At 37.9% G+C, this 27,492-nt stretch overlaps 1 protein-coding gene and 1 long non-coding RNA gene across 2 annotated transcripts; one reads left to right on the forward strand and one right to left on the reverse strand.

Moving 5' to 3' along the window:
* LOC133523272 (beta-1,3-glucan-binding protein-like) lies at positions 1-27,373 on the reverse strand. The gene is made up of 8 exons (XM_061858763.1): positions 27,203-27,373; positions 12,716-12,940; positions 9,420-9,673; positions 7,861-7,994; positions 6,821-6,987; positions 5,495-5,719; positions 4,090-4,235; positions 1-711 (listed from the first exon to the last, which is right to left on the reverse strand). The coding sequence occupies exons 1-8, from the start codon at positions 27,330-27,332 to the stop codon at positions 529-531; spliced, it is 1,464 nt and encodes a 487-aa protein (XP_061714747.1). The 5' UTR covers positions 27,333-27,373; the 3' UTR covers positions 1-528.
* On the forward strand, positions 16,351-22,779 carry LOC133523283 (uncharacterized). The gene is made up of 2 exons (XR_009800209.1): positions 16,351-17,292; positions 17,679-22,779. It is a non-coding gene; the product is annotated as an uncharacterized LOC133523283 (long non-coding RNA).
* Positions 27,374-27,492: the final 119 nt, after the last annotated feature.

Raw genomic sequence — 27,492 nt, forward strand, 5'->3', positions numbered from 1 at the left:
GAAACCATTCAAGGTAATACATTGTTTAATGCCACAAGTAAACATTGTTTTGTCCACTACAGCAATATTATTAAAATTGGATAGATTTGTATCACAGTCAAAAAATTTATAAAGTCAAAGTAAGATAAGTTGCCAGCGAGTTTTATAGCCCAGACGGTGCAAGGGTTATTTTAAACGTCAAAATTCTATGTAATTATGACGTTTACTTGACACTTGCAGCGTCTGGGCTATCAAAATCGCTGTCAACTTATCTTGGTTTGACTCTAACGGTATTTTAAGCAATGAATTAAAGCACAGCGCCATCTAGTGACCTCTTTGAGAATCTCGTAAAAATGAGGTGAACTAAGGATATTCGAATTTCAATTATTTGTATTTGTCAACTTCCCGTGATCAAAAATTGCCAGCCAGTTACGTTTAAATTTTAAATTTAGAATCGAGTTTATATTACCTTTTATGACCCGTTAGCCGGTAGTTAAATAGAGGTTTACTATAAGTTTTTTGAAGTGACTTTTTTTTTAAATTTTGTACTTATAAAGCGTAAACTTTAACAGACTTGATCTTAAGATTAGCGTCATGCCAGGACGGGAACCAGGTGTCCTTAGCTTCCCAGAATTTGAGGACAGCCTTGTTGTTCTTGTTCTTCCACGGCTTGTCCGCGGTGTCCGCGAAATCGTGGACACCACCCACTCGAAGGCCCAGGGAGATGTAGAACTGAAAACATGAATCAGTTATTGAGGAATAGGTACGAAACCCTCCATTATATGTGGTCTGACACGCATTTGGCCGGCTTTTTAAACTGCTATTTGGGTAAAAAAAAACTGTAACCAAGGGCGATAAAACTCAATCTAGCTCTATCCTGATCAAGTCGCCAAGTGGCTGATGGGAATAGGTACGGTGGTCATCAGATATATTGGAGCGGCCGAGGTGCTCAAAAATATCTGAACACGCACTCTAACTCCTTGACAATAGACGCGTGTTCAGATATTTTTGAGCACCTTGGCTGCTCTGACATGTCTGATGGCGACTTTACTGTTTGGATTTAGTGAAGTTAAAGTGTATGCCAAGTGATAATTAGGCTTGATAAATGCCGCAAAAAAAATGTCTGTTTCATACATTCCGGCTGATGTGAAGCCGCTGATTTTTATAGGACAGTAAATTTTTTTTTTTTGTGTTTTCGGCATTGGTCCTATAGTAAGTTGTTCAGTATGACCTGTAAATTCACTACGCAGAGTATGGCCGGTGGAAAAAAAATCAACCTGTAAAGCCTGACCAGTAATATATGATCACGCGCCATATTGCGGAATTTAATTGTAACTATTTTTTATACTAAACTGAACTGTCACCGTTTACATGAGAATAACAGCGGCCTCCTGACAATGATCATATATTTCTGGTCGGGCTTTGAAAGTTTGTTACAAAATACTGTACTGTACTGTACTGTACTGTACTGTACTGTACTGTGTGTGTGTGTGTGTGTGTGTGCGTGCGTGGTGAGATGGCAACATAGCTTGACGTACATAGTAGGTGTTAATAATTTAGAAATATTGATACGCTATTGCAACTAGTTTAAAAGGTACCCTTTCTAAGAACTGGATGAGTAGTCAAACAATGATCTGCTCTGTTTAAAATAAACAACAAAACGGAGACAAGCAATTAGAAAGGTCTAATTTATGATCTGCCTTCCCAATATTTATTTAAAGGCAATAAAATGCTAGCAAATATCACGTTACTGTACACAGGATCAAACTAATCTAGTATCTCGGCACATGACCTTACGGTTCATAACGCAATATGTATCGATATCTACCGTGGTTCTTTCAAATGATTTCAGGCAAACAACATGTGCACGACACTCTGCGTCTGCTACGGGCGTTGGTGGATGGCGCTTAAAATTCCTTTCGAGAGCGAGAGGAGCGAGGCAGTACCAGCTTCCTGATGACGCCATGCGTTGGAAGGAGACGGCGCGAACGCGTCCTGTGCGAGCGATACAATGCGAGTCACAGTAAGAAGGAGCGAGACGGCGCACTTGCAAGGAGACGTCGAAAACCCTGGAGGGGTGTCGAGTGGAAATGACTCTTGTTACATTATACCTAAGGTTAAGATAATATGTAGATAATAAAGTTGTAGTTGTTTAAGTTGGCCAAGTGAGTTAATGATGGGACACTCTGATCTTAGACCCGGCAAGGAGAAGTGTTTCCGACTGAGTTTAAATTGTCTCGACAATATTAGTAATAGTAGTAAAATACTTTATTGTACACAAATAATATATTATTGGCAGTACTTGTAAAAGTGGTTCCCGTTCTTGGCGACATAATCCAGTTAAGTACCTAGGGTGTTGTTCATGAAGCTAATAAGTTCCTTTTCATGAGGTTTTCACAAATAACCGCCCAAGTTGCATTTTATCAAATGACAGCATATTTAACCCTTACAAGTTCAATTCTTGCTTGATAATCTGAATTCATTGTTGGGGCGATTCTAGAGAATTAGTAGCAGATTAATCAGTGAATTATCTTAGTTAAAATGCTCAAGTCAGCTCACTTATTTTGTATGATCTATTTTGAGCTTATAACATCCTATGTATGATGAGACAATCAATGTTAAATAAATGCCTTAATGAGTTCGATTCTCATTATTATTATATATTATGATTATTGCTCGACGCAAAGGTTCAAATCTCTACAGATATTTTGATGGTGAATTGCCGATGGAAATTCCTGATATTGTATCATTCATGTCATGTAGATTGAATTTAACATGTGCATGTTAAATAGTTACTCACCTAAACTGTGTATACTGTCTTGGAAATTTCGGTTGATAAAGTTACGAGTTATTGTATCGTTACCGTATTAAAGTGCATAAGCACAGATGTAATTATATGTACCAATTTAGATGATTAAGGGTCAAATCTTGGTTTTTCTGGGTTTTTACTTGATTTGACGAGCCGACGACAAATGTAATTCTCCCAGATAGGTATGGGCGTTAATTTATATTGTATAAAGATTTCATCAAATACTGATTATGATTCAAACAATAAAAGGCATAGTTTGTATTGCATATATATATTCCCGCAGTGTAAAATTTACGAGTTCGCATTCATGTCCAAATAATTGGCTTAACGTAATTGATGCCTTATAGTTTATTTTCATAGGAACGCACCATACCTAATAAAATTGCGATAATAAATATCAATTATATAAATCGCCATGCGCCTTTTTCTATCGACACCCCCAAAGTAGTTCAGACCTCTTCTATACAACCGTGATTACATCCAATCACAGACCTTTAATATCCAAAATTTAAAGTATGGTATATTTAATCAACCCCAATACCATCTCAGTGCGTGCGTGCGTGAGTGTGCGTGCGTGCGTGCGTGCGTGTGTGTGTGTGTATGTGTCTATTACTGTTTGAGTGTTTATGAATAAAACAAATTCTATTCTATTCTATTCTATTCTAATATCATGATGCGTGAGCGATTGTTTCAATTGAGGTGTTCGATAAGAACTGGTCTTATTCACACATTGTATTATCAATCTTTCTCTATTATTGTACTTATTAGGGATATACATACATAATATATATTATATGGAAATAGTCGTATAGTGGTTTTACTTTTTAAGAGGCTAGAATTATGGAACTATTTCTTTTATCTATGATTTAACATTACTCCTAGAAATCTAATTCTTGAACTGACTTGGCGAGCGATAGCTTGAAAGCGCCAATATACCGATGTTGCCATATTTTGTAGAGGTAATTTAGATGGATGGATAACATATATATATATATATATATATATATATATATATATAATTACCAGTATCTCCGTACAAGAATGTCACCTCCGGTGGTTCGGCTACGTTTGTCGCAGGCCAGCTGACTACGAAGGAAACATATGCCTTCACCTAGCCCTTGACGGCCCCCGACCCCACGGCAGACCAAAAAAGCGACGGCTCCATGTCGTGAAAGCAGATATGAGCGTAAACGGGCTCTCACGAGAGGACGCCCAGGGTCGCGAAAAGTTGAGGACATCAAGTAGGAAAGCGGACCCTGGCAAAGGCTGAAACAACGCTAGGTAGAAGAATACATAATTACCAGCTGATCTAAAGGAGCCATGACACTGCTGCCTCGTAACCAGTTGCCGGCATGCGGCACGGCGGCCTGCCGCGCGACTGTGTAGAATCCCTCGCCGGGTTCGATATTCCCGTACTCCTCACCGTCCACCAGCATCACCATGCCATCTGCGAAATAAACTTCATACTTAGAAAAAATTATTTAATGGCCTACGTCGAATAGTTGGCCATTGCCTCTGCTTGCGAAGACTAAGTTCGATCCTCAGAACATTATAAATAAATAAATATTGGACAATCCACAGTAAGCTCGATAAGCTTGTGTTGATGGTACTAGACGACAACATTTTTTTATACAGATCATCCATAGGGATCATCAGTAAACATCAATAGCTCAGGAACACATATTCGTGATAACCCCAAATAAATGCCCTTATCGGGATTTAAACCCGGGACTCCCAGTTTCGTAGGCAGGTTCACTACCGACTAGGCTTAGGAGGCAGCTAAACGGATCTCTTCGAGGCTAGAGTAAATAGGTATCTCATAGGTAAGCGTATTCCACTATAGACCGCATCATCACTTACCACCAGGTGAGATCGTGGTCAAACGCCTGCTTATCCTCCATAAGAAAAAGAAGGGCATTTTATAGGACATTATTACACAAATTGACTAAGTCCCACAGTAAGCTCAATAAGGCTTGTGTTGAAGGTACTTAGACAACGATATATATAATATATACATATTTATAAACACTTAAATACATAGAAAACACCCATGACTCAGGAACAAATATCCATGGTCATCACACGAATAAATGCCCTTACCAGGATTTGAACCCGGGACCATCAGCTTCGTAGGCAGGTTCACTACCGACTAGGCCAAACCAGTCGTTCAAAGATTTACTTCTAAGATTGAGATTTGTGAGTGGGTTTCAAGTCCCGCTGGAAATCTCGAGTCATCAACTAAAACGCGTAATCAATTATTTGAATAAGTAATGGCACAATTTCTTTTTTCACAAGTTTACAAACTACAATTTAAAAGATGATATAGCATACTTGTTAAGTATACTGTTCCAAAGAGTACCGGGCACTACCTAAAGGTTATGGCGCCATCGCTCGAAACAATGCTGCTATACCTTTGGCCTTTGATCCATTAGATGGCGCCACTTTTTGATATTAAGCAAATTGAACGCATATCAGTCAAGTAATAAGGATTAAAGTCAAATGGCGTTCTAAAAGTTTTAATTATGTGCCGAAAGATGGCAGTAAATTTACGTCGCTACAAAGTTTCCTTTGACAATCCACCTCTATTTCAAATTCTCTTTGAGTGTACATAGAATTACCGAGCTTACTGTTCTTGTTATCAATGCACATTTTCTACTTGACCATTTTGGTTTCACCCTTCAGTAAATAATAAGTCAAAACTCTTACCTGGTTTCCATATCATGGTGTAATTATGGAACCCACTGCTCCAATTCTCAATGCCAATTTTCTGTTTCATCAACTGCGACCGGAACGGATCCGTGTCGGACAGTACCGGACCTCCGTACAGTTTCTTCGCGAACTCGGCGTTGCCTTTTACGAAGGCTACCCTGATTAGACCGGATTCGTAGCGGCGGTAACCGTAGAAGTTTTCACGGGGCTCTAAGTTGATTTCTAAAAAAATAAGGTAATAAATACCAATTATCTAGTAGCAAAAAAAGTGAATGTTTAAAAATTGCAGTTCGAAACACGGAACACTGGCCTTTATGAAATATTTACGTGACGCCGGACTCTAGCGACATTAGAGTTTGTGCGGAAAGAGAAGAGTCGTGGAATGTATGAGTTCCCGGAGTTGTCGTTGAGATTCAAGATGACAAAGTCGTCTCGAGAATATTTTTTCGTGTTTTGCTCATTAATGTCGTTTAAAGTGTAATATTGATAGCTTATTATGCAGTGAACTATCGTGAAAGTATGCAGCTAATGAAAAACTAATCTTGAAACGTGCTTAGCCATGTTTTAATCAACACTTGGCAATCCATCGTGGCTTTTAGTAAAGTCCAGCTATATCTTTACTAAAAGCAAGTACCGAACGACGTCATGCTTTACGAGCACACTTAAAATTTACCACTGAACAACGACATTTGACATTGGTAAAATCATCATAGATTTGATGGAGGCCATATTTTAAAAGAAGAAGAAGTATGGGTTCCCTAACAACTCGCTATAAAATCGGGGAGATATATTTGTATGTATATTGTTAATATTGTTATGTGTGTTAAATGTAATTTTAAGGAGAATTCGATTGCTCGGCCCATGCTTGTGTAATATGAACTGAGTCTTTGCGAACAATTCTGAGCACTAATTTATAAATCAACAGCCGTTTTGTTATGTGGCTTTTATAAGGCAACTGAATGAGCTTGCTAAACCAGTCTGGGTCGACCGTCTCCGTATTATGTTATAGGTATCTGCACAGCAAGCAACAGCGGTGAGTTCTATTTAACCTAAGATCATATTTTAGAAACTATAATTGATATTTATTATATTCATTCTGGCACAGGATGAAGACAAAAGGGATTGAATTCGTCAAATATAATACGGATGAATTGTTATTTTTAGGGCATATTTCCTTAATTTTAGCGTTTATCCCGGTTGCGACCTGTTGTTGCTGCTTCAGAGCCCAAGGTTCGCTTTATGAACTTTTTTTTCTCTATTCTCACTATCATCAGCACTTTTTTTGGGAGGAAAAATGACAATCACACTAAATATGGTACAAACCAGGTATCAACCAGCTCCCAGCGGGCATCTTGGCCATCACCTCCACTCGGCCGAACTTGAAGTTGAACTTGTGTTTGGTGGTGATCTTCCCCGTAGTGACAGGGGGTAGAATATCCGCTCCGTTCGCTACTCGCTTGCACTGTGCGGTGTCTATGGTGCCTGTGCATCTGCGAAATGCAAAATGCGATTTGTACAAGTCAAACTTTTCAACATTTTGTTGTCTCGTTTTTGTTCCTTAATAAATGTGACATAGTGGTAAAACTCCACTCCGTCACGTGTATGAGATTAATTTTTTTTCGTGTAAAATATAATCTTTAGCTAGAAAGACATACAATAGCAATCGATTTTATTTATTTATTTGATAGAAGACAGATACAAGAGTGACAGAGTGGTCAGAAACAAGACAACCAAAAGAGTTTTGACGCACCTATCTAGGTGGCAGATAATAAAAATAAGGTCAATGCGGGCAAAACCGGCATCTACAATTTATTGCAGGGAAGACCGCCATAGGGCTTGCTCTTTCGTATTTTCGTACGTCGCTCAGAGACAGCCAAAAAGAAAGAGTGTCACTCTTTCTGCTGTACTAACCTTCTAAGTTGAGTACCTATGTATAAAACGCAAGAGTTAAAAGCGACGAAAAAGCTTGTAGACGGTATTCCCTTATAGACGGCAAAACAAGATTTGAGGAGAATAGTGTGGGAATGCAGCCGGGACAGTAACCTGCACGTTCATCCTCAGGGAATTGGGCTGAATGAACGCGACACGTGATCGATAGCCCGCCTGTGTTTCCGGCCGAGCGTCCCTACACTACATCTACATCCCTTATAAACGGTCTTTTCCACATTGACCTTAGTTTATTATTCATAATTGATCCAATTCTCTCGCTCTATACCTGTTCGCCAAGTCACTCATTAGCGAGCGACTTGGTGAACAGGTATAGTTTTGTTACACATCTGTTTTTTTTTTTCTTCAAAATAGCAGAGCCATGTGTCTTCGCTTTGTAAGATATATAGCTCACAAAGCCACTATGTGTAACGTACATATCGCTCAAATCCAAGGACTCCTGAACGAAGCCGTCATGATACATAGTGTCCAACAGCTTAGGGCTGATGACCAGTTGTCCATTCTCTAGCTCCATCGTTCCTCGCGTCATGTATACGTTGAACGGGTAATCCTGAAAAAAAAAACCAGTAATATAGTTTAGTCATTGTAGGGTTTCAACTGTTGTTACTCTGAAAGTACGTCTGAACGTATAAAATTAAATGTCAAATAGGTGCTTACTACAATATGTAGGTATTACTTAATATTATTCTTATGCAATGACATAGGTTTACTTCATACGCCCACACAGGCTGGGAGGACGATGCGCCACTGCATCCCCAGGCCGTAATAAAAGCCTTCATTCTCTATAGATCCAACCAATAGATCCAAGACAGATCTAGTGATATATTGTTATTCACTAGACTAGATACAACGTCGGACAGATGTATCCGAAGAGAACATTTTCTAGCAATATATGTTGAAATAATAAACTAAATCTAATAGGATAAGTGATGAAAGTGTGTTTAGAAATAGTAGTTTATGTGACTGCTACATAATGAAAGGCTACGAATGGGTTAATGAAACGAACGAAGTACGTATAAGTAGGCATTGAATCAGTGTTTTAATACCTAATTTTGTGGAGTTATTTTATCTACACATGTATTATGATTTTATCTACACATATATGACATATATTATTCTCGCCAACAAACGCATAACTCGCCAACAAACCGCATAAGCAGTTTGGCGAGTAACTTTAAAATTGATTGATTATGTATATGTGCCTTTGAAAAAAAAATGAGGAACCACAATTACGACCACCATTGCGGCATCGTTGCTCTGTCGTGAACTCGAGGATATGACGTGGCGTCTCCTAAATTTTTTTTTTTTTAATACTACGTCGGAGGCAAACAAAGCATACGGCCTGCCTGATGGTAAGCAGTCTCCGTAGCCTATGTACACCTGCAACTCCAGAGGAGTTACATGCGCGTTGCCGACCCTAACCCCACCCCCCTCGTTGAGCTCTGGCAACCTTACTCACCGGCAGGAACACAACACTATCCTAAATATCTTGATCGCTCATTTCTGGCGAAAGTTTTACTATAGTTTATAAACTGAACGTGAATTAGAAGAACTGGACGTCCAATGGCTGTTCAATTGCTGCTTTGTTTAGAAAACCAGTATAAGGAACACATCCTGACTTTTACGTTAAAAATAATAATAATAAATAATAATTCAGCCTATATATGTCCCACTGCTGGGCACAGGCCTCCTCTCATGTGCGAGAGGGCTCGGGCTATAGTCCCCACGCTAGCCCAATGCGGATTGAGGACTTCACATACACCTTTGAATTTCTTCGCAGATGTATGCAGGTTTCCTCACGAGATCGCGGTTCAAATCCTGGCTCGTACCAATGAGTTTTTCGGAACTTATGTACGAAATATCACTTGATATTTACCACTAGCTTTTCGGTGAAGGAAAACATCGTGAGGAAACCTGCTTTTACGTTAAAACTTGTAATAAATTCGAATTCTAGTCTAAGTCTCATGGAACTTACCGGCACATCAGGAAACTTGTTCTCCCCCTCCCAAAGTTTCAAATCTTTCACGGCACTTTTATCAAACTCTTCACTAAAGATAAGCGCCCCCTTACATACGGTCTTCCCCAGCACTACCGTAGGGGTCGGTAGGCAACTGGGGGGAGGTTGGGTGGGCTGGATAGGGGTGGAGGTTGGGGTTGGTAGTGGTTTTTCTGGTTGGTAGTTCGGGTTGTTGCCTGTGTCGGCTTTGGTGCCGTTTTCGTAGACGAATTCTGAAAATAGGGTAATTATATTGTACAAAATATAGTGACAATTCATAAGAGGTAAAGGCGAACTTAATAACTACATACATATGTATATAATTCAGTTACTTGTGTAAAAGTGAAAGTCCTTTGTAAATATAGTGACTTACCTATAATTTTAATTTTATTTTATCTGTGCAAAATATAACCTGTGTGGATTGCATTAATTGACATTACAACTTTAAATATTTTTGGTTTGCTCTCTCGCTCTCGCACTCGCAACGAATCCTGCGGCTGGAGCATGATCTAATTTTTATCACTTGTCACTATGCCTGTCACGTTCTAACAAGCATGTAAGTGCGAAAGTGACAGACATAGTGACAAGTGATAAAAATGCAACCGTGCTACAGCCGCTAGTCACACCAATAAATAAAAGTACCTAGGTTCATACGTTCATAAGTTCCAATTTGTGCCGATTTGGCATTAGTGTACAATTTGTTATTTGAAATAAATAAAATAAAATAAATAAATAAATACGAAATGTACGGGAGAGTTATTATTAATTATTTATTTCAGATAAATTTTATCCGTATAATTGTTAATATGGCTGATTGTTAATATGATGTCATGAAGCATCAGCTAAGGTGGTGTGGCCATGTCGTGCGTATGGAGAATGAGAGACTGCCCAAAGCAATTTTCTACTCGGAGCTCTCTTGTGGAATCCGGAAGCAGGGGGGCCAATACCTGCGACATAAAGACGTTCTCAAACGCCACCTCGTCGCTTGCGGGATACCGACTGACTGCTGGGAGGGCATTGCATTGCAAAGATCGGAATGGCGTTCTAGTGTTCACAAGAAAGTAGCTCAATTTGAGCAGCAGCGTCTGGAAGACTAGATGCTAAGCGTCATATCCGCAAGACGCGACCTAAGCCCTCCTACACATACACCCGCAACTCGACTGGACAACTCCATTGCGCATCGTGTGACCGCATCTTCAAAACAAAGTTTGGTTTTGCGAGCCACATAAGGGCATTTCATAATCCGGATAAGAATTGTTTGATAGAGTCGCCATTGCCGGATACGGCAAGGAAGGAGATGATGATGAATATGGCTTATGGCTACGTAGTAACTTAACTACTACATTATTTATTTATAATTAATTGAACCCAAAATTTCAGGAAGGTACAATCCACCCTGTCAGCTATGAACTTGAGTATGCTGTTGTGCCTGCCTCGCATTCGGCACACCAGAGAAGCGCCTGATGCCATAGAAAACATCAGTTCGTTCCGCGGCGAACATCCCTGAAGCGCTGTCGTAAGTAGTAGTTATGTCAAAAAGAGATGAAAATTACAAAGTTCTTGGCAAAAATGACATATTTTGATACAAACTTTCATCACTGTCTGTCCTTTTCTCCACGGGTAACTTATACTCATTGAGACAATTCTAAAAACCCAAAACACAATTAGGTTGCGTTGTTTTATCACAGAGGTCCTATGGCGACCTCCTGTTTCCATCATCAGATCAGCTTGATGGTACCATAATATTGTATTGTACATATGTATGGAAATTTTCAGCTTCATTGGAAGTCGGGAAGTGGGTCAAATTTTACTTGCAAGATTTGACCCGTATATACATAGGTACATTGCAAGTTAATAAAAAAGCTTGTACAATCGTCGTTGTTTGTGGATATAACTAAACTTGCTCATTGTTACATAGTGGTACAAAAACTGTGTCCAATTTTACTTGTCGTTTGGATAAACGTGCGTTGACTGCGTGTTTTCCGGCACAAAACTTAGCAACAAAACTATTACCGAACTAAAAATAAACCTCATTAGCCGCAGCACGCGAATAACCAACTCAATTTCTGATTTTATTAGAAAACCTAACAGACCCTGGAGACTTTTCGTCCGATTATTCGATCGCATATTTAGTTCAGAGCTGAAATTGAACATGCTTTTGTGCCTTAGGGATTTAGAAATGCCCAATATTACTGGAGTAAAATCCAGTAAGTAGTGTTATCGGTGCATCATACGAAGTTGTGTTTTCTAATATATCAATGTTATTTTAAAATACGATACGAGAAAAAATATTACTAGACAGACAGTGTGTACAGTCAGCGTCAAATACTTTGTAGCAACCAAAGTAGCCAAATAGTTCGGTACACCATATATTTAGTATGGTGTACCGAACTATTTGGCCACTTTGACTGCTACAGAGTATTTGACGCTGACTGTACATTGTTAAATAAGTTTTTGGCAAAAATTAAATTTTTGGTACAAGCTTTTGTCGCTGACTGTACTTTTTTTACAACGGGTAACTAATTCTCGTCGAGACTATTCAAAAAACCCCAAACACAATAAGGTTGCGTTGTTTCATCACAGAGTTCTTATGGCCACCTCCTATCTCCATCATCAGATCAGTTTGATGGTACCATAATATTGCACTGTCACCCGACTTACATATGTATGCAAATTTTCAGCTCCATCGGATATCAAGAAGATTGATAAATCGAGTCTTTGAGTTTGACAGGTGAAATATATGGTATGAAATATATATTACATTTAACATAGGTTGCTATTTCATACACATATAAACAAGGAACTGTCAGTATTTTTAATTCTCTAAAATGAGTTTTACATGAATCCATGGTTGTAATACCGCATACTGATCTTAAACATTTCTTTTGACTCTTGAAAACCAATTCACGGTCAGTCGCATTTCCCCAAAACATTATACCATACCTTAAATTTTGTGGTACCTATCGGTTATCGCGGAATGTACGGATCCGTTCAGCCATCTACACTCTTAAATTCGAAGCATGATTTGTTATACACTTTACATTTAAGAAAAAACTCATGATCATTAATCGTAAGACAAGGAGGTGCAAGAACGTATGGAACTCGTGAGATGGACAGAAAAACGTTGGAAACTACAGCCACATTACAGCCTAGTTGGGCCTAAGATCTAGAGCGGAGGAGAGGGCACTGGTGAAAACTGACCACAATCGTCACGTGCTTTAGTCATGAGGATACGATAAAGAAGAAGACAATTCCAACTTTTAGGTAAAACCTACCTTCGACAGTCCACTCCCCATTATCCTGCCTATACCCCAGGCCGTTCTTGATGACATACGTCCAGAAATATATCTTGTCCCCGAGCTTCAGTTGCGCTTCTCGGTCCCTGAACGTCCATCTTCCATCCTTGGCCTTGGTGATGTCTCTGGACCAGTGACCGCCTTCCAGGCCTTCCATCTCCTCGTTCAACTTGCCGTGGAAGGCGAAGAGGGAGAAGCCATCGTCTGGAAATTAGATTTATATTATAAAGTTGGCATGTTGTAGGATATTTTTACCCAAATCTATTAAATAACAGATAAGGCCGCCTGTTGTCATGTATCATGTAATATATATGTCTCTGTAAATATTATTTTGAGGTTGTGCAACAAACAGGATTTGTATTGTATTGAATAATAGGGGGCTTGTGAATGACCTACCTACCTACCAAATGTTTGTTGCTTAAATTATAAGTTTGACACTTAACTACGAGAAGTGTAGCTTGGTGTAGCTGGTCTTAATGATGCCTCTCCACTGAGGCGGAGAAGAGCGGAGATGAATGGAGACGTGTGGGAATTAACCAATAGCATTGTTTGTAATCCATTGGAGCAAAGAAGACATGTGGATTACGAGTAGAATATATGTGTCATAAATGTCATAATTGCTTAATTAAAAAAAAAGTATAAATACATGCGACACTAACACGCGATATACAAAAATCTATGTAATACAGCATTGTATGCAAAGAATGTTCGTATTCGGTTCCTACACGGCGGAACTAATAGCCTCCTAGAATCCTAATTGCCTTCATACTTCTCTAAAACTTAAACTAAACGACTTAGAAGTAACTAAATTAGAAAAGCCACAATAACATCCATCCAAACCGGTACCCCGGGCTAATAAACCTCTCGAGATCTGAGATAAAAACAGCGTATCTAACACGGGATTCATAGTTTATAAGGCAATTCGGTTCAGTCTATAATAGGTCAATGCCTTTGGCTAGCGCAGTTTTTTAGAGAGCTAGCGGTAATTGCGTTGTGCTGAGCCAATGACTGGACGATTTGGGAATTTTAATAGTATAACTTAATCCAACAATTCGGCTTTTTAAGATAGGGGTATACTAATACCCCTACCACCACCACCACTACCACTACCACTACCACTAGGTACCACTCTTAATATGGAGTAAATTATCAGTTGACACTCGTAGTGTGGATGGTGTCAATTATCATATATTACTTGCTGAATATTTTTTTGATTTTGATGTCAACTTGTTTCCATAAGGGTGTCTGTATATTCCATATATACATACACCCTAGGCCAAAAGTTCAGCAAATAAGCCACAGGTGTACTTTTACATATCAATTTTTCACAAGCAATAAAAATTGCCAAAAATTACAAAATGCGATTACAAATATGGAATCAATTAAATATTCTGATGGCAGAATGATACTTTTGTAGTTGAATTCACTTGATGAATTTACCTGTCTATTAGTTTCTAATGCTAATTGCTTAATTGAACATAGATTGGTACAATGATTGACACACTAACAGGAAAAACAAAAATACTCATTTTTTTCCTTAAGAGATTGATGTTATTACATAGGTATTTACATGTAATACACGATAAATAAGAATACCTACACAATTGTTTATTTCTCATTTTGCTTGTCATATCTTAGAGCCGGAGGTCAACTTAAGGATGACTCACGCTACACAGTGCCAGGACCGGGCCGGGGCGGACCGGAGCGAGCCGTCACACGGACTTTCAGGAGCGCCACCGTCGCCGGACCGTTCCGGGGCCGGGGCGACCGGGCCATCGTCTCTATATTATAGTATCTCTATGCGTTGACACTATCGTTGAGTCTCCGAGCGCGAGACAGGCCGGGCCGGGCTGTCCGAGCTCACCGAGCCGTCCAAATAACGGACTGTTCATGACAAATGTCACAAATGTCAATCATATTGAAAAAATTGGTTCGATGGGAAGCAAGTCGATATAGAAATAAATAATAAAATCAAAATATTGGCCCTGGCTGCCATAATAGCTGATGAAGAGAATACTGCATACTCTGGGCAATTGTGCATTTGGACATTTCGCGGACACTTTCGGAAAAAGGAGAATTACACAACATTATGTGAAGAGCTTTATTTCCACATGACCCGAGACTCTTTCGAAGCCACCGTGTTCTCTGCTTAAGGTAATGGAAATACAATGCGTGTATATTGTCTCAAATAATCATGTGCCGAAGCATATTAAACTATTAAAAGGAAAAGGGATGACCGGTTCTCCATACAAACATAGTTCCCATTTTCCTCTCTGGATATTGATATTCTCTTCGTTCTACATCCAATTTTGTAATAGTACATTACGATACAAGTGCGAAAAATAGGAAATTCGAAACAAGTGGCGATAAATTAAAACACGACCGAAGGGAGTGTTTTAAATCGACACGAGTTGCGAATTACTTATTCGCACATGTATCGTACAACGTTTTACAGTACATGGCTCTTTAAATGTTCGACACAGTAACGTAATATGCTAATTTTCGCACTAGTGCGGTAAAGTAGCAACATATGTACTGTAAAAATATTATCCGTAATGGGGACTACGTTTGTATGGAAAAGCGGTCTCGTTTTGAGGTAGGTAACTAGGCAGATTACTTAGAGATTGACTCATCACAAGCTGCCCTAAGTGCTTCTTAGCGAGTAGACAGGCCTATTGTTTTTCAGTATTATTTTCTTCTATTGAGGTGTGCATTTGTGTTGTATTGCAAAAATATATCCGTTGGGGTTCAGTGATACCCGATAGATATTAACCCTGAATCACAAATGATCATTTTGCTTAATGCCGCGTTTTTGCATTATTTTCTCCCATCAATCCTATCATAGACTTGTTCCGTTTCAGGAATGCATGAAAAACTTAAGTTTAAAAGAGAAGATATTTAAAATGGCTGTAGGAATACCACAACATTTTAAAGTATCGATATAAGATAATCATCTACAAACATTCAGCTATAGAGAAATACGCGTACACCACTAAGAATGTCGGTGGTGCGCTCTCAAAGTAAAAAAAATAACTGTTGAGTTCGGTACACTAAGATAGAATTGTCTAACAAGTACAAAAAATAAACTACTTACTGGCTTACTTACTTCTTGCGGAAAATGAATTTTTGATCTATAATACGAGTGGGTTAGGTAGTTGAAATTTACAGTGTGCATTTTATGGTTCCGTAGCCAAAATGGCAAAAACCCTTACAGTTTCGTCATGTCCATCTGTCTGTCTATCTGTCTGTCCGTATGTCACAGCTATTTTACTCAAAAACTATAAGATAACCAAAAGAGAAAAGTGGAAAGTAGGTATTTTTTATACTACGTTGGTGGCCGGCCTGATGGTAAGCTACTACTTAGTTTAGAAGTTCAAATGTATAAAAATATAATTTTTAGGCACGCCATACATGTACTAAAAGTGAAAAGGTTATTCAAGTAAAAGAGTATTAAATTTAAGATTTTTTTTAAGTAAGTGAGATGGCAAAGGAGTCTTGCGTAGCCCGTCATGCTAGCCCGAAATGATATGAACGCTCTGACGTCGGGCTACAGCGGCGGCCTCATATTGAGAAAGTCGGGCGTAGCCCTTGTGCTATGCGTGCTCTAAGCCCCCTCATAACAAATGAATCGGGGGTAGCCTTACGTACCTAAGTAGCTTCCTCATACTAAAAAGTCGTGCAGAAGAAGATAACAATATAATTTTTTCAATATGTCAATTCCAGATTTTCTGTGTTTCTTAAATGTATAGTAACATGGCAGCAGTTTTCATCTTTAGGGTTCCGTACCCAAACGGGACCCTATTACTAAGACTCCGCTGTCCGTCCGTCCGTCCGTCTGTCACCAGGCTGTATCTCATGAACCGTGATAGACAGTTGAAATTTTCAAAGATGACGTATTTCTATTGCCACTATAACAACATAGTATTGTGTTCCTGCCGGTGAGTAAGGTTGCCAGAGCTCAACGAGGGGAAGGAGGGTTGTTAGGCTCGGCAACGCGCATATAATTCCTCTGGAGTTGCAGGCGTACATAGGCTATGGAGACTGCTTACCATCAGGTGGGCCGTATGCTTGTTTGCCACCAACGTAGTATATAAAAAACCAAATACTAAAAAAAATACGGAATCACGTTGGGCGAGTCCGACTCGCCCTTGTCCGGTTTTTGTATTTATTCGTAAGCTTGCATTAATTGCCATGGCACTTTAGGCTTAGCTTGTAAGTACAGTTGAGGAAATTGATTCTTTAGCAGTTAACGTGTCACGTTACAATGGACAGCTCTTACCATAAGTATGTACAGCCAAATTTACTTGAACAGCAAGTTGCTAAAGAATCAATTTCCGCGACCGTACTAATAGGATATTCTTTGCTAATAGGTCTAATAAATAATATGTTGCGGACTCTTTTCTTAAACCTTTTTACTTGTATACTTTTTACGACATTTGACGCTGTCATGTTATTCAAATAGTAAAATAAATCTGACAAGAGAGAAAATTGTGATCTTATTTACAGAAAGATACTTAATGTATGAAAAAATAAGCAAAAATAAGAATGAATGTTTTGTGAGTTTGAAACAATTTTATTTTCTTTGACAAATAGAGCACTGCATTGCATTAACGATTATTATTATTTTAATTTGTATGTCTTTCCCATCACGGAACAATGGTATTCCGGACCTTTGAGAAGCGTGCGCCGAGCCCTAACCTAACGTAGAGGCCCTTTTGACACGTTCATGAAATGTAAGATGTACACCGAGCTGATGCTGCCCTTGCCCATGTCATAGGACGCACGCAGAGGCAGGCCCGACAGGGTGTAAGGACTATTGAGAGTTGTTGGAATCTAAAATAAACTAGGTTATTGTGTGAAAGCGATGGGCTAAACACTGAGCTATGGGATAAAAAACCAGACGCCTACCTAATAAAACGGTATACAATTTTATTTCCGGCAGACGACACAAAAAGCGACATCTGGGATGGCTCAAGAGTAACACTGGTGTGAGCGGCTCAGGGGTATCGAGAGGCGTGCACCGCTTTCAACCCAGTGGCTGTAACAGCCACTGTGCCAACTCGCGTCTTGCACTTCCTCCCTTGGAACTTATAGCTCTAACGACTCCACCCTGGCCGGCCGGCCAAGGCAACCCAGAAGCAGATAATCCTGTCCCACCCACCCTCCTTCGAATGACAGAACTCCCTAGGAACACTCGGGTACGTGAGATCGTTACTCCCCAACTGCATGCCACAAGCTGCCCGAAGTTGACTGATTGCACTGGTAAAATCAGCGGGCCATAGATTATTAGTTTGCAGTTCCTAAAAGCCATTGCTGAAAGGATGTGTAGCTGTCATATACAAAAACAATGGGTAGACAGTCTCAAAGGGTATGTCTTATGATAAATAGTTTCATGCCGCAGTAAAATAATGTGATTTGTAGTATTTAGTTTTAAAATATATTTTTATAATGTGTATGCTAATCTTAAGGTATTTATCTATGGGCCGCTAGTTGCCTGAAATAAATTATGATAGATACACGGATAGATGGGGTGTTCTAAGAGAAAGTCGCTTTGAAAATGCTTTTGTCTTGTATGGCAGCTTCCTCAATCAACTGCGTTGATCGGCTAGATAATAAGTTTTTATAAAAGAAACATGTCTTTATGGGACCCATAACATTGAAGCAATACAAAAGTTAGAAATGAGAGTCAAATCTGACAATCGTTATCTACACACGAAACGCCCCTTATTAAATGATACTTGATCGTGACGTCATGATTAAGTTTAATGCGTTTTATTTGCATTGCATTTACAAAAAGAGGAGCTTTCGAGTTTCGAGGATTATGTTTTTAAAATACGTGTATATTACGTAGGTTTGTTTGTATTGATTTTTTGATTCTAGAAATAATAGTTGTATAACCTTAATATGTATGTAGGTAAGTACTAAGTACATAAAAGGTACCGAAATAGGTCAGAAGAGCAGTAAATTCAATATTACTATACAGTATATCCAAAAAGAGCGCTATGATAAGTAAAAGTTCCTTTTTAGGGTTCAGTACCCAAAGGGTAAAACGGGAGCCTATTACTAAGACTCCGCTGTCAGTACGTCTATCCGTCTGTCACCAGGCTGTATCTCGTAAACCGTGATAGTTAGTTGATATTTTCACAGTTGCCGCAATAACAACAAATACTAAAAACTACGGTACCCTAGATGGGCGAGTCCGGCTCGCATTTGTCTGGTATTATTTAAATATAGGAGGCAAATGAGGAAAGCCCATGAACAGATGTCGTACCTATCATAGGATAAGTAGATATATATGTACAAAGAAACAGCGGTATGTTAAGTAGATTTTTTTATATAGTAGGCAAACGAGCAGAGCCCATGAACAGAGGTCATACTCTTATCATAGAATCGATCATCGATCGATCGATCATCGATCATAAGTAGAATCGATTTTTTTTAAGTAGGAGCTAAACGAGCAGAACTCATGAACAGAGTTCGTATCATAAGATTTGTAGATATGTACATAGAAATGGCGCTATGTTAAGTAGAAGTATTTTTTTAAATATAGGAGGCAAATGAGCAGAGCCCATGAACAGAGGTTGTATCATAGGATAAGTAGATATGTACAAAGAAATGGCACTATGTTAAGTAGTTTTTTTTTTTTTTAATATATGAGGCAAACGAGCAGTGCCCACGAACAGAGCTCGTATCAGAAGATTTATAGAGATGTACAAAGGAATGGCGTTATGTTAAGTAGAAGTATTTTTTTTTAAATATAGGAGGCAAACGAGCAGAACCCATGAACAGAGCTCATATCATAAGATTTGTAGAGATGTACAAAGGAATGGCGTTATGTTAAGTAGAAGTATTTTTTTAAATACAGGAGGCAAACGAGCAGAGCCCATGAACAGAGGTCGTATCTTAAGATTTGTAGATATGTACATAGAAATGGCGCTATGTTAAGTAGAAGTATTTTTTTAAATATAGGAGGCAAATGAGCAGAGCCCATGAACAGAGGTTGTATCATAGGATAAGTAGATATGTACAAAGAAATGGCACTATGTTAAGTAGTTTTTTTTTTTTTTAATATATGAGGCAAACGAGCAGTGCCCACGAACAGAGCTCGTATCAGAAGATTTATAGAGATGTACAAAGGAATGGCGTTATGTTAAGTAGAAGTATTTTTTTTTAAATATAGGAGGCAAACGAGCAGAACCCATGAACAGAGCTCATATCATAAGATTTGTAGAGATGTACAAAGGAATGGCGTTATGTTAAGTAGAAGTATTTTTTTAAATACAGGAGGCAAACGAGCAGAGCCCATGAACAGAGGTCGTATCATAAGATTTGTAGATATGTACATAGAAATGGCGCTATGTTAAGTAGAAGTATTTTTTTAAATATAGGAGGCAAATGAGCAGAGCCCATGAACAGAGGTTGTATCATAGGATAAGTAGATATGTACAAAGAAATGGCACTATGTTAAGTAGTTTTTTTTTTTTTTAATATATGAGGCAAACGAGCAGTGCCCACGAACAGAGCTCGTATCAGAAGATTTATAGAGATGTACAAAGGAATGGCGTTATGTTAAGTAGAAGTATTTTTTTTTAAATATAGGAGGCAAACGAGCAGAACCCATGAACAGAGCTCATATCATAAGATTTGTAGAGATGTACAAAGGAATGGCGTTATGTTAAGTAGAAGTATTTTTTTAAATACAGGAGGCAAACGAGCAGAGCCCATGAACAGAGGTCGTATCTTAAGATTTGTAGATATGTACATAGAAATGGCGCTATGTTAAGTAGAAGTATTTTTTTAAATATAGGAGGCAAATGAGCAGAGCCCATGAACAGAGGTTGTATCATAGGATAAGTAGATATGTACAAAGAAATGGCACTATGTTAAGTAGAATTTATTTTTTTTAATATAGGAGGCAAACGAGCAGAGCCCACGAACAGAGCTCGTATCAGAAGATTTATAGAGATGTACAAAGGAATGGCGTTATGTTAAGTAGAAGTATTTTTTTTAATATAGGAGGCAAACGAGCAGAACCCATGAACAGAGCTCATATCATAAGATTTGTAGAGATGTACAAAGGAATGGCGTTATGTTAAGTAGAAGTATTTTTTTAAATACAGGAGGCAAACGAGCAGAGCCTATGAACAGAGGTCGTATCATAAGATTTGTAGATATGTACATAGAAATGGCGCTATGTTAAGTAGAAGTATATTTTTAAATATAGGAGGCAAATGAGCAGAGCCCATGAACAGAGGTTGTATCATAGGATAAGTAGATATGTACAAAGAAATGGCACTATGTTAAGTAGATTTTTTTTTTTAATATATGAGGCAAACGAGCAGTGCCCACGAACAGAGCTCGTATCAGAAGATTTATAGAGATGTACAAAGGAATGGCGTTATGTTAAGTAGAAGTATTTTTTTTTAAATATAGGAGGCAAACGAGCAGAACCCATGAACAGAGCTCATATCATAAGATTTGTAGAGATGTACAAAGGAATGGCGTTATGTTAAGTAGAAGTATTTTTTAAAATACAGGAGGCAAACGAGCAGAGCCCATGAACAGAGGTCGTATCTTAAGATTTGTAGATATGTACATAGAAATGGCGCTATGTTAAGTAGAAGTATTTTTTTAAATATAGGAGGCATAAGATCAGAGCCCATGAACAGAGCTCGTATCAGAAGATTTATAGAGATGTACAAAGGAATGGCGTTATGTTAAGTAGAAGTATTTTTTTAAATATAGGAGGCAAACGAGCAGAACCCATGAACAGAGCTCATATCATAAGATTTGTAGAGATGTACAAAGGAATGTATGACCTATTATTCACCTCGTAAATTATTTGCAGGTGACTAAATAAACACCCTGTATATATTTGTTGTTGTATCAACAAATCAAGCATTTACATTAAAAAAGTGAGTGACATTTAATTAAGTGGAACTGCTGATGAAGACCAGACGGAACACCTCAACTACGCGTATTTCACGTTTGGCGATATCTTCTTCGTTGAGATTGTTCTGCAAGTTATTTTTTAAGCTTCATTTTAGTCAAGATCTATTTCTGATAATGGATCCCAGGAATAATGGATGAAACTCTTCAAATATTTTACATATAGTATATTTTTATATTTGCATTTAAACAGTGCTATTTGGTGAAACGTGGTCATGAAGATTAGAATATAACTTCTCCTTGACAAGTATTTTACGAGTTAGGGCTTAGGTATATTATATGGGCTTACCTATGGGCTATTGTTTTTCATTCAATAGTTTACATATGTGAAAGAGAAAGTATAACAATATGCTTGTTAGACTAAAATAGCTTTAGTTTTGTTAATTTCAAAAACTTAGTAGGTGATAATTATAACATAGGTATAGAATCTTCAAAAATAAAACAGTAGATACAAAGCAGGTGTTATTGGCCCGTCTTTATATATAGAAAATCGATGGCATGATTCCTAGGAACAGATCTTCGTATGTGTTATAGTTTCAAACTTTCCCATACTGAACGATCTAAATAGGCCACCATGTATACCCTACGGAACATTTTATTTCGTTGGATGAATTTAGGGTGTAGGGGAGAAACTACCCAATTATGAGCTACTTACTGAAAACTATCATTAATAGACAATTGTAAGGATATTTAACATTGCCAAAATAAGGTTAAAGGTGCCCTCTAGTAGTACTTAGTCGATATTGTGATACAATGAATGGTATTATAAACATTTTTCTTTTTTCATATACTATGGACATTCCTCGATGGCACCAAGCTGCAACTGGAAAGCGATGATCACACGGCAAATAAAATCGTGAAGACTGTAGCAGCCACGTCTAAGGAGGATGAATGTATCCACATTCAATATTTTTTATTTATTGTTTGTTTGATATGTAAAAATGCACGTCAATAAGGTAGCAAACTATTATTAACAGAGACCGGAATTATTGTGGCATTCTTGAACTGTCATAGAGAGTTCTCATTTATCGACTTCGGGTACACATATATCGATACAACGTATAACACAAAATATTAAAAAGTTATAAAGTTAATGGATATTTGACTGTAAAAGAAGTAACTGCATTTTTGCATTTCTTTTTACTTATTAAAAAATAGCTCTATAGTTAGGGAGTACAAGTCCAGTAAGGGTTGCTAGATAGCATCTCTCCAGCAACTCTTACTGAGTTTCAACATAATTACTTATATTTTCAAGAAATGAGAGGGGTAAAAAATTATAACTAACCATATTATTCTCAAAATGTTGGATTGTTTTAAGCATGACATCAGTGGAATACATTTTGAGCGCTGGGATTCGGTGGTTAACAGTCATAGTCGGTCTTTCGCATGTATTGCCGTTATTCTTTAAAAACGGATGGGAAAGTTACTTACATTTTATTCACAAGAAATGCAAAGTAATTTAATCATTCAAATTTTGAAATATTTTATCACCTAGGAATGTAAAATTAACGACGACGACGACTTGTGATGATTTTGAAGTTTAAATATTTTTTGGCGTTGGTGTGGTAATTATACATTAATTCATAACGAGTTCAATTATTCACAACCAGTGGCAGTAAATTAAAACACGATCGAAAGGAGTGTTTTAAATCGAAACGAGTTGCCAATTATCTATTCGCACATATACAACGTTTTACAGTACATATGGCACTTTAAATTTTCGACATAGGCGCGTAAAGTGCTAATTAACGCCCTAGTGCGGTAAAGTAGTACCATATGTACTATAAAAAATGTTGTGTTTCAGTCGTTAGAAAAAATTGTTTAACCCTCGTGTCTTCAAACCCCCGAAACGCTCAAGATTTACACTTCTCTAAAATACATAACTGTTTTAGCCAACAATATTAACTGTTGAACTATATTGAAGGCCCGGTTCACATTGAGTGGCTGCACCACTGTGCACATACAAAGTTTATTCTAACTGTAACTTTTTTGACCACATTATTTTCAATATTTCTCGATTTTTAGCGAGGTAAAATTTTTTTGATGTCATGTACCAAATAATACAAAAAAGGTACTAAAACTGGGAGTAAGCGTCAGGATGTCAGGACCATGATATATCGTTTTAAATAGCTATCATGGTCCTGACATCCTGACACTTACGATACTACAATACAGTAAGGGCTATAACCGCGAACCACTTCATTAGTTCATCTATTCGCCTCTCTATCACTGCGCGATCTTTCTTTGTGCGAAAGAGAGGCACATAGGCTTCCCCTTCCCCCTGATGAAATTATGCGTTCCACGTCTTAATCATTAATTTAAGAACAATAAAACATACGAAGAGTATTATTGTATTATTTCAGTAGTTACAGTAATAATAGGCATAAAATAGGGAATATTACGCAAAACTCTGCGTAGAGGGCGTTACTAACGCACACGGGGCCTACCGCGAAATGGAAAATCTAAATTGTGGTTTCTGCCTCCATCATTCTTGCATATTCGATAGACAGAGAGGCAGATAGGTAACGAAATTTCGTTTCGCGTTAGACCATCTGTAACCAAAACGCCTTGATGCATCAATGCCATAGTGAAAACTTGTCAAAAAACTGTTTAAGGCATAGTATGCATAAGTTACTCTCAGGTTTATAATACATGCTAGTGCTGCTCTCTACAGCCTGAAAAAATGTATGGCCTATCTATTTCAGGAGAATGCATCGTACGCGAGCAGTTAGCAATAATATCGCCAACGACAGATTGCAAATGAAATATAGGCACCTTTATGAGTAATTCAATAACTGCACTGAAATATGATGTTCGTACTCTCTGCAGGCAGATTTACAGAAGATCAGTTGGACTCTAAATTAAGTAAAAGAAATAGTTTCCCGTAATCTACAAATTTATTAACGAGATATTTCATTATTATTATTATCAACTTCGTACGAAATGAAAAGTGGGAATATGAGAAAAAATTAATATATTTATATTAATTTATAACCTACATGCTCATTAATGAATAATTTTTACAAGCAGTAACATTACTAGATATCTCATTTAATATAATCCGACTAAATTACATTTCCGCAACACCTCCGTATTTCACAAAATAAATCAAGACATTATGCAACTTATATAATTTTGACGTATATATCCGAGTCGCCCGTATTGCGACCGTTGCGACTTTCATGTAGTAACACCTAACATGGAAAAGTAAATAATAAAGACTGAATCTTCACGGATACCGCGTTGTTCGGGAAATAAATATACATAGGTCAAATAAATACTTAACTAAGTCGCTTGTAATAAACCTTGCGTAGATAGATAGATGTATAAATAGAATACTCTTTATTGGAACACCTCAGTAAAAAGATACAAAAGAAAATAAAAAACAAACAATTGATTAAATGTAGAGGCAGACAACAGGCGGCTACGTAACGACTTCTATATACTTATAGTACGTTATTCTTTTGTTATATAATTTATTTCATTGTCAATAATATGATAATCCGACAATATGTACGAAACGGCAGTATTTAGTTCTTAAAGCTCTGCTTCTTCTGAACATTTTTTTATTCCACTTCATTTACTATTAAAATTGGTAACAAATTCTTAGGCAACTTGTCTGGCGCTATCAACTATCTCAAGTAAAATGTGGAGCCAGCGTGACTAAAATAAATATAAGTACTATTTTTTTATTGCTTTCCACAAAACCGGCAATATGTAGAATTGTGTAGCTTTATTTACAGAAATTTGGTTTCATATAGAGATTGGCAGTCATTGTTAATTAACTTCTCTCTGCGCCGAGTAAAATATAACCCGACCAAGTAATGTATTGGCTATACCATCCATATTTAACAAACAAATTTATGACGTTTTGTAACCTTCTTATTTTGGCAAATATATACCGACACATCCGAGCATGCACATTGCGAAGGGTGGTATTCTGGTTTTTCATCTTGGTCCAATGTGTATTTGCGTCTGACATTTTGCTTAATGAGAGAGTGAGACGCAATGCACATTGGACAAAGATCTTAGACTAGTGGAATATCACCCGAAAGGAAGAATTGAGTCACCGGGTGGCCCGGAGGCTCCGGGAAGTCCGATTTTTGCTCATAGCATGACCGGCTAGTCTCAGGTCCGAGCCCGCACCGGGCCACTACAGAGCTCCGGTGATGACGTAATGCTTTCCATAGAAAACGAAGCGCCGGAAGCTCCGGCCCGGCCCTGCCCCTGTGTAGCGTGAGTCAACCTTTACTCTAATGGACGGGAAATTGAGACGATCATTTGATATCAGTTGTTAAATTAATATTTTTGTTGTTGGTTAAAGCAATATTATTTCCTTTAAAAATTAGTTGACATTAATTACTTATTATGATGCCGCTGTACTTACCATTTTATAATGAAGACTATTAAAATATGTTTTTGCCCGTTTATAAAATAGGGAGGAATATAGGTACCTACCTATAAGAAAAACATCTGAGGGCACAGTAGTGCCCCCGCCAAGTCTATAAGAAAAGCGGCACGGCCGTACCATTCTTTTCTCGAAGCAGTTCAGCCCATTTTCGACCCCCCCCCCCCCTCCCCCCCTATAACTTCGTTATGGATAAAACTAGAAGCCTGAATTTTCAGTAACCAAGCAGGCATTATATTACAGGCACAGTATATTTCAAATTTCATTAAAGTTGAACGAGTAGTGTAAGAATTATAACTAGTCAATGTTTCTTGATTTTGTCACACTCACTGACTGACCGATCATCAAAACTCTAAGGCACTTTTAGCAGACATAGATACTTCAAATTTGGAAAACAATTAGTGTTTAGTGTATAAATCAAAGAAAAACTCAAATATTTTGCAATTTAGGTCCAGTTTTCTAGATACACCAACTGCATTAAATAACTGTATAGAATTACATATAAACGTATAGGATTGCAAAAGTTACATTTGCAGTGAATGAATCAGTGTACCTGTATATGTATAATATAATGGAATTCAAGAAGTAGAAGGTACCAGAAAGGAAAAAATAGGACTATCTAGAAAAATAAATGAGATGCCATCAAAAACATAACTTGTAAAAAAAAAGTTGTGAGATCCATGTAATACCAAGTCGGTTAATTTATTCAGTTCCTACTTAAAGGACCTTCTGGCTTAAGTTATTACGTAATGAGGTAACCTAACAACATCTTATAGTGACCATATTAATATTTAAAATCTTTTATCCCTTAAGTAGGGACTGAATAAATTAACCGATTTGGTATTAAGTACATGGATCTCAATACTTTTTACGGTAGAAGAACTGAGACTTGGTTTTTTTTTCAAGTTATGTTTTTGATGGCATCCAAATTACATATAAAACTAAAGGTGTTTGAAATAAAAAATAAAATTATAATTTTTACCGGCGCGTTCTTGATTAATAGATTTCCTAAAAGATGATGCCGGGTAATTCCGAACATGGACACTAATGTGATAAAATTAAGGGTGTAATCTTTTCTGCAATTAGAACTATAAGCTGGATTAACATACCTGGTACTGACACCCTCAGTCCCTTAGGGTAAATAGCCTCCAACTGAGCATTAGGTACTATATACTGCGCCGCCCGGGGCTGCCCGCGGCACGCGGCGATCAATAATAAATAAACGATAGCTTTGTACATGACGTCTGACCGCGGCGGTGACTGAACGCAGACTGGACAATAGATGTGGTCAGTCGGTGCGTTTGCGCTGGTTTGAGCTAGGAATGGTAAGAACTGGTCAAAAAATACAGCCAGCAACAGAAGTACTGTGTGAAGTTTCAATCGTGGGGAAACATTAATC

This window comes from Cydia pomonella, chromosome 12 (assembly GCF_033807575.1).
Source record: "Cydia pomonella isolate Wapato2018A chromosome 12, ilCydPomo1, whole genome shotgun sequence".
NCBI classification, from domain to species: domain Eukaryota; kingdom Metazoa; phylum Arthropoda; class Insecta; order Lepidoptera; family Tortricidae; genus Cydia; species Cydia pomonella.

Excerpts from the sequence above, each read along its gene's own strand:
- LOC133523272 (XM_061858763.1), bottom strand. The coding sequence starts at position 27,332 with ATGTACAAAGCTATCGTTTATTTATTATTGATCGCCGCGTGCCGCGGG. Across the intron at positions 9,674-12,715 it reads TGGGGAGTGGACTGTCGAAG|AATTCGTCTACGAAAACGGC; the intron begins GTAGGTTTTACC and ends CCCTATTTTCAG. Across the intron at positions 5,720-6,820 it reads TGGGAGCTGGTTGATACCTG|AAATCAACTTAGAGCCCCGT; the intron begins GTTTGTACCATA and ends TTATTTTTTTAG.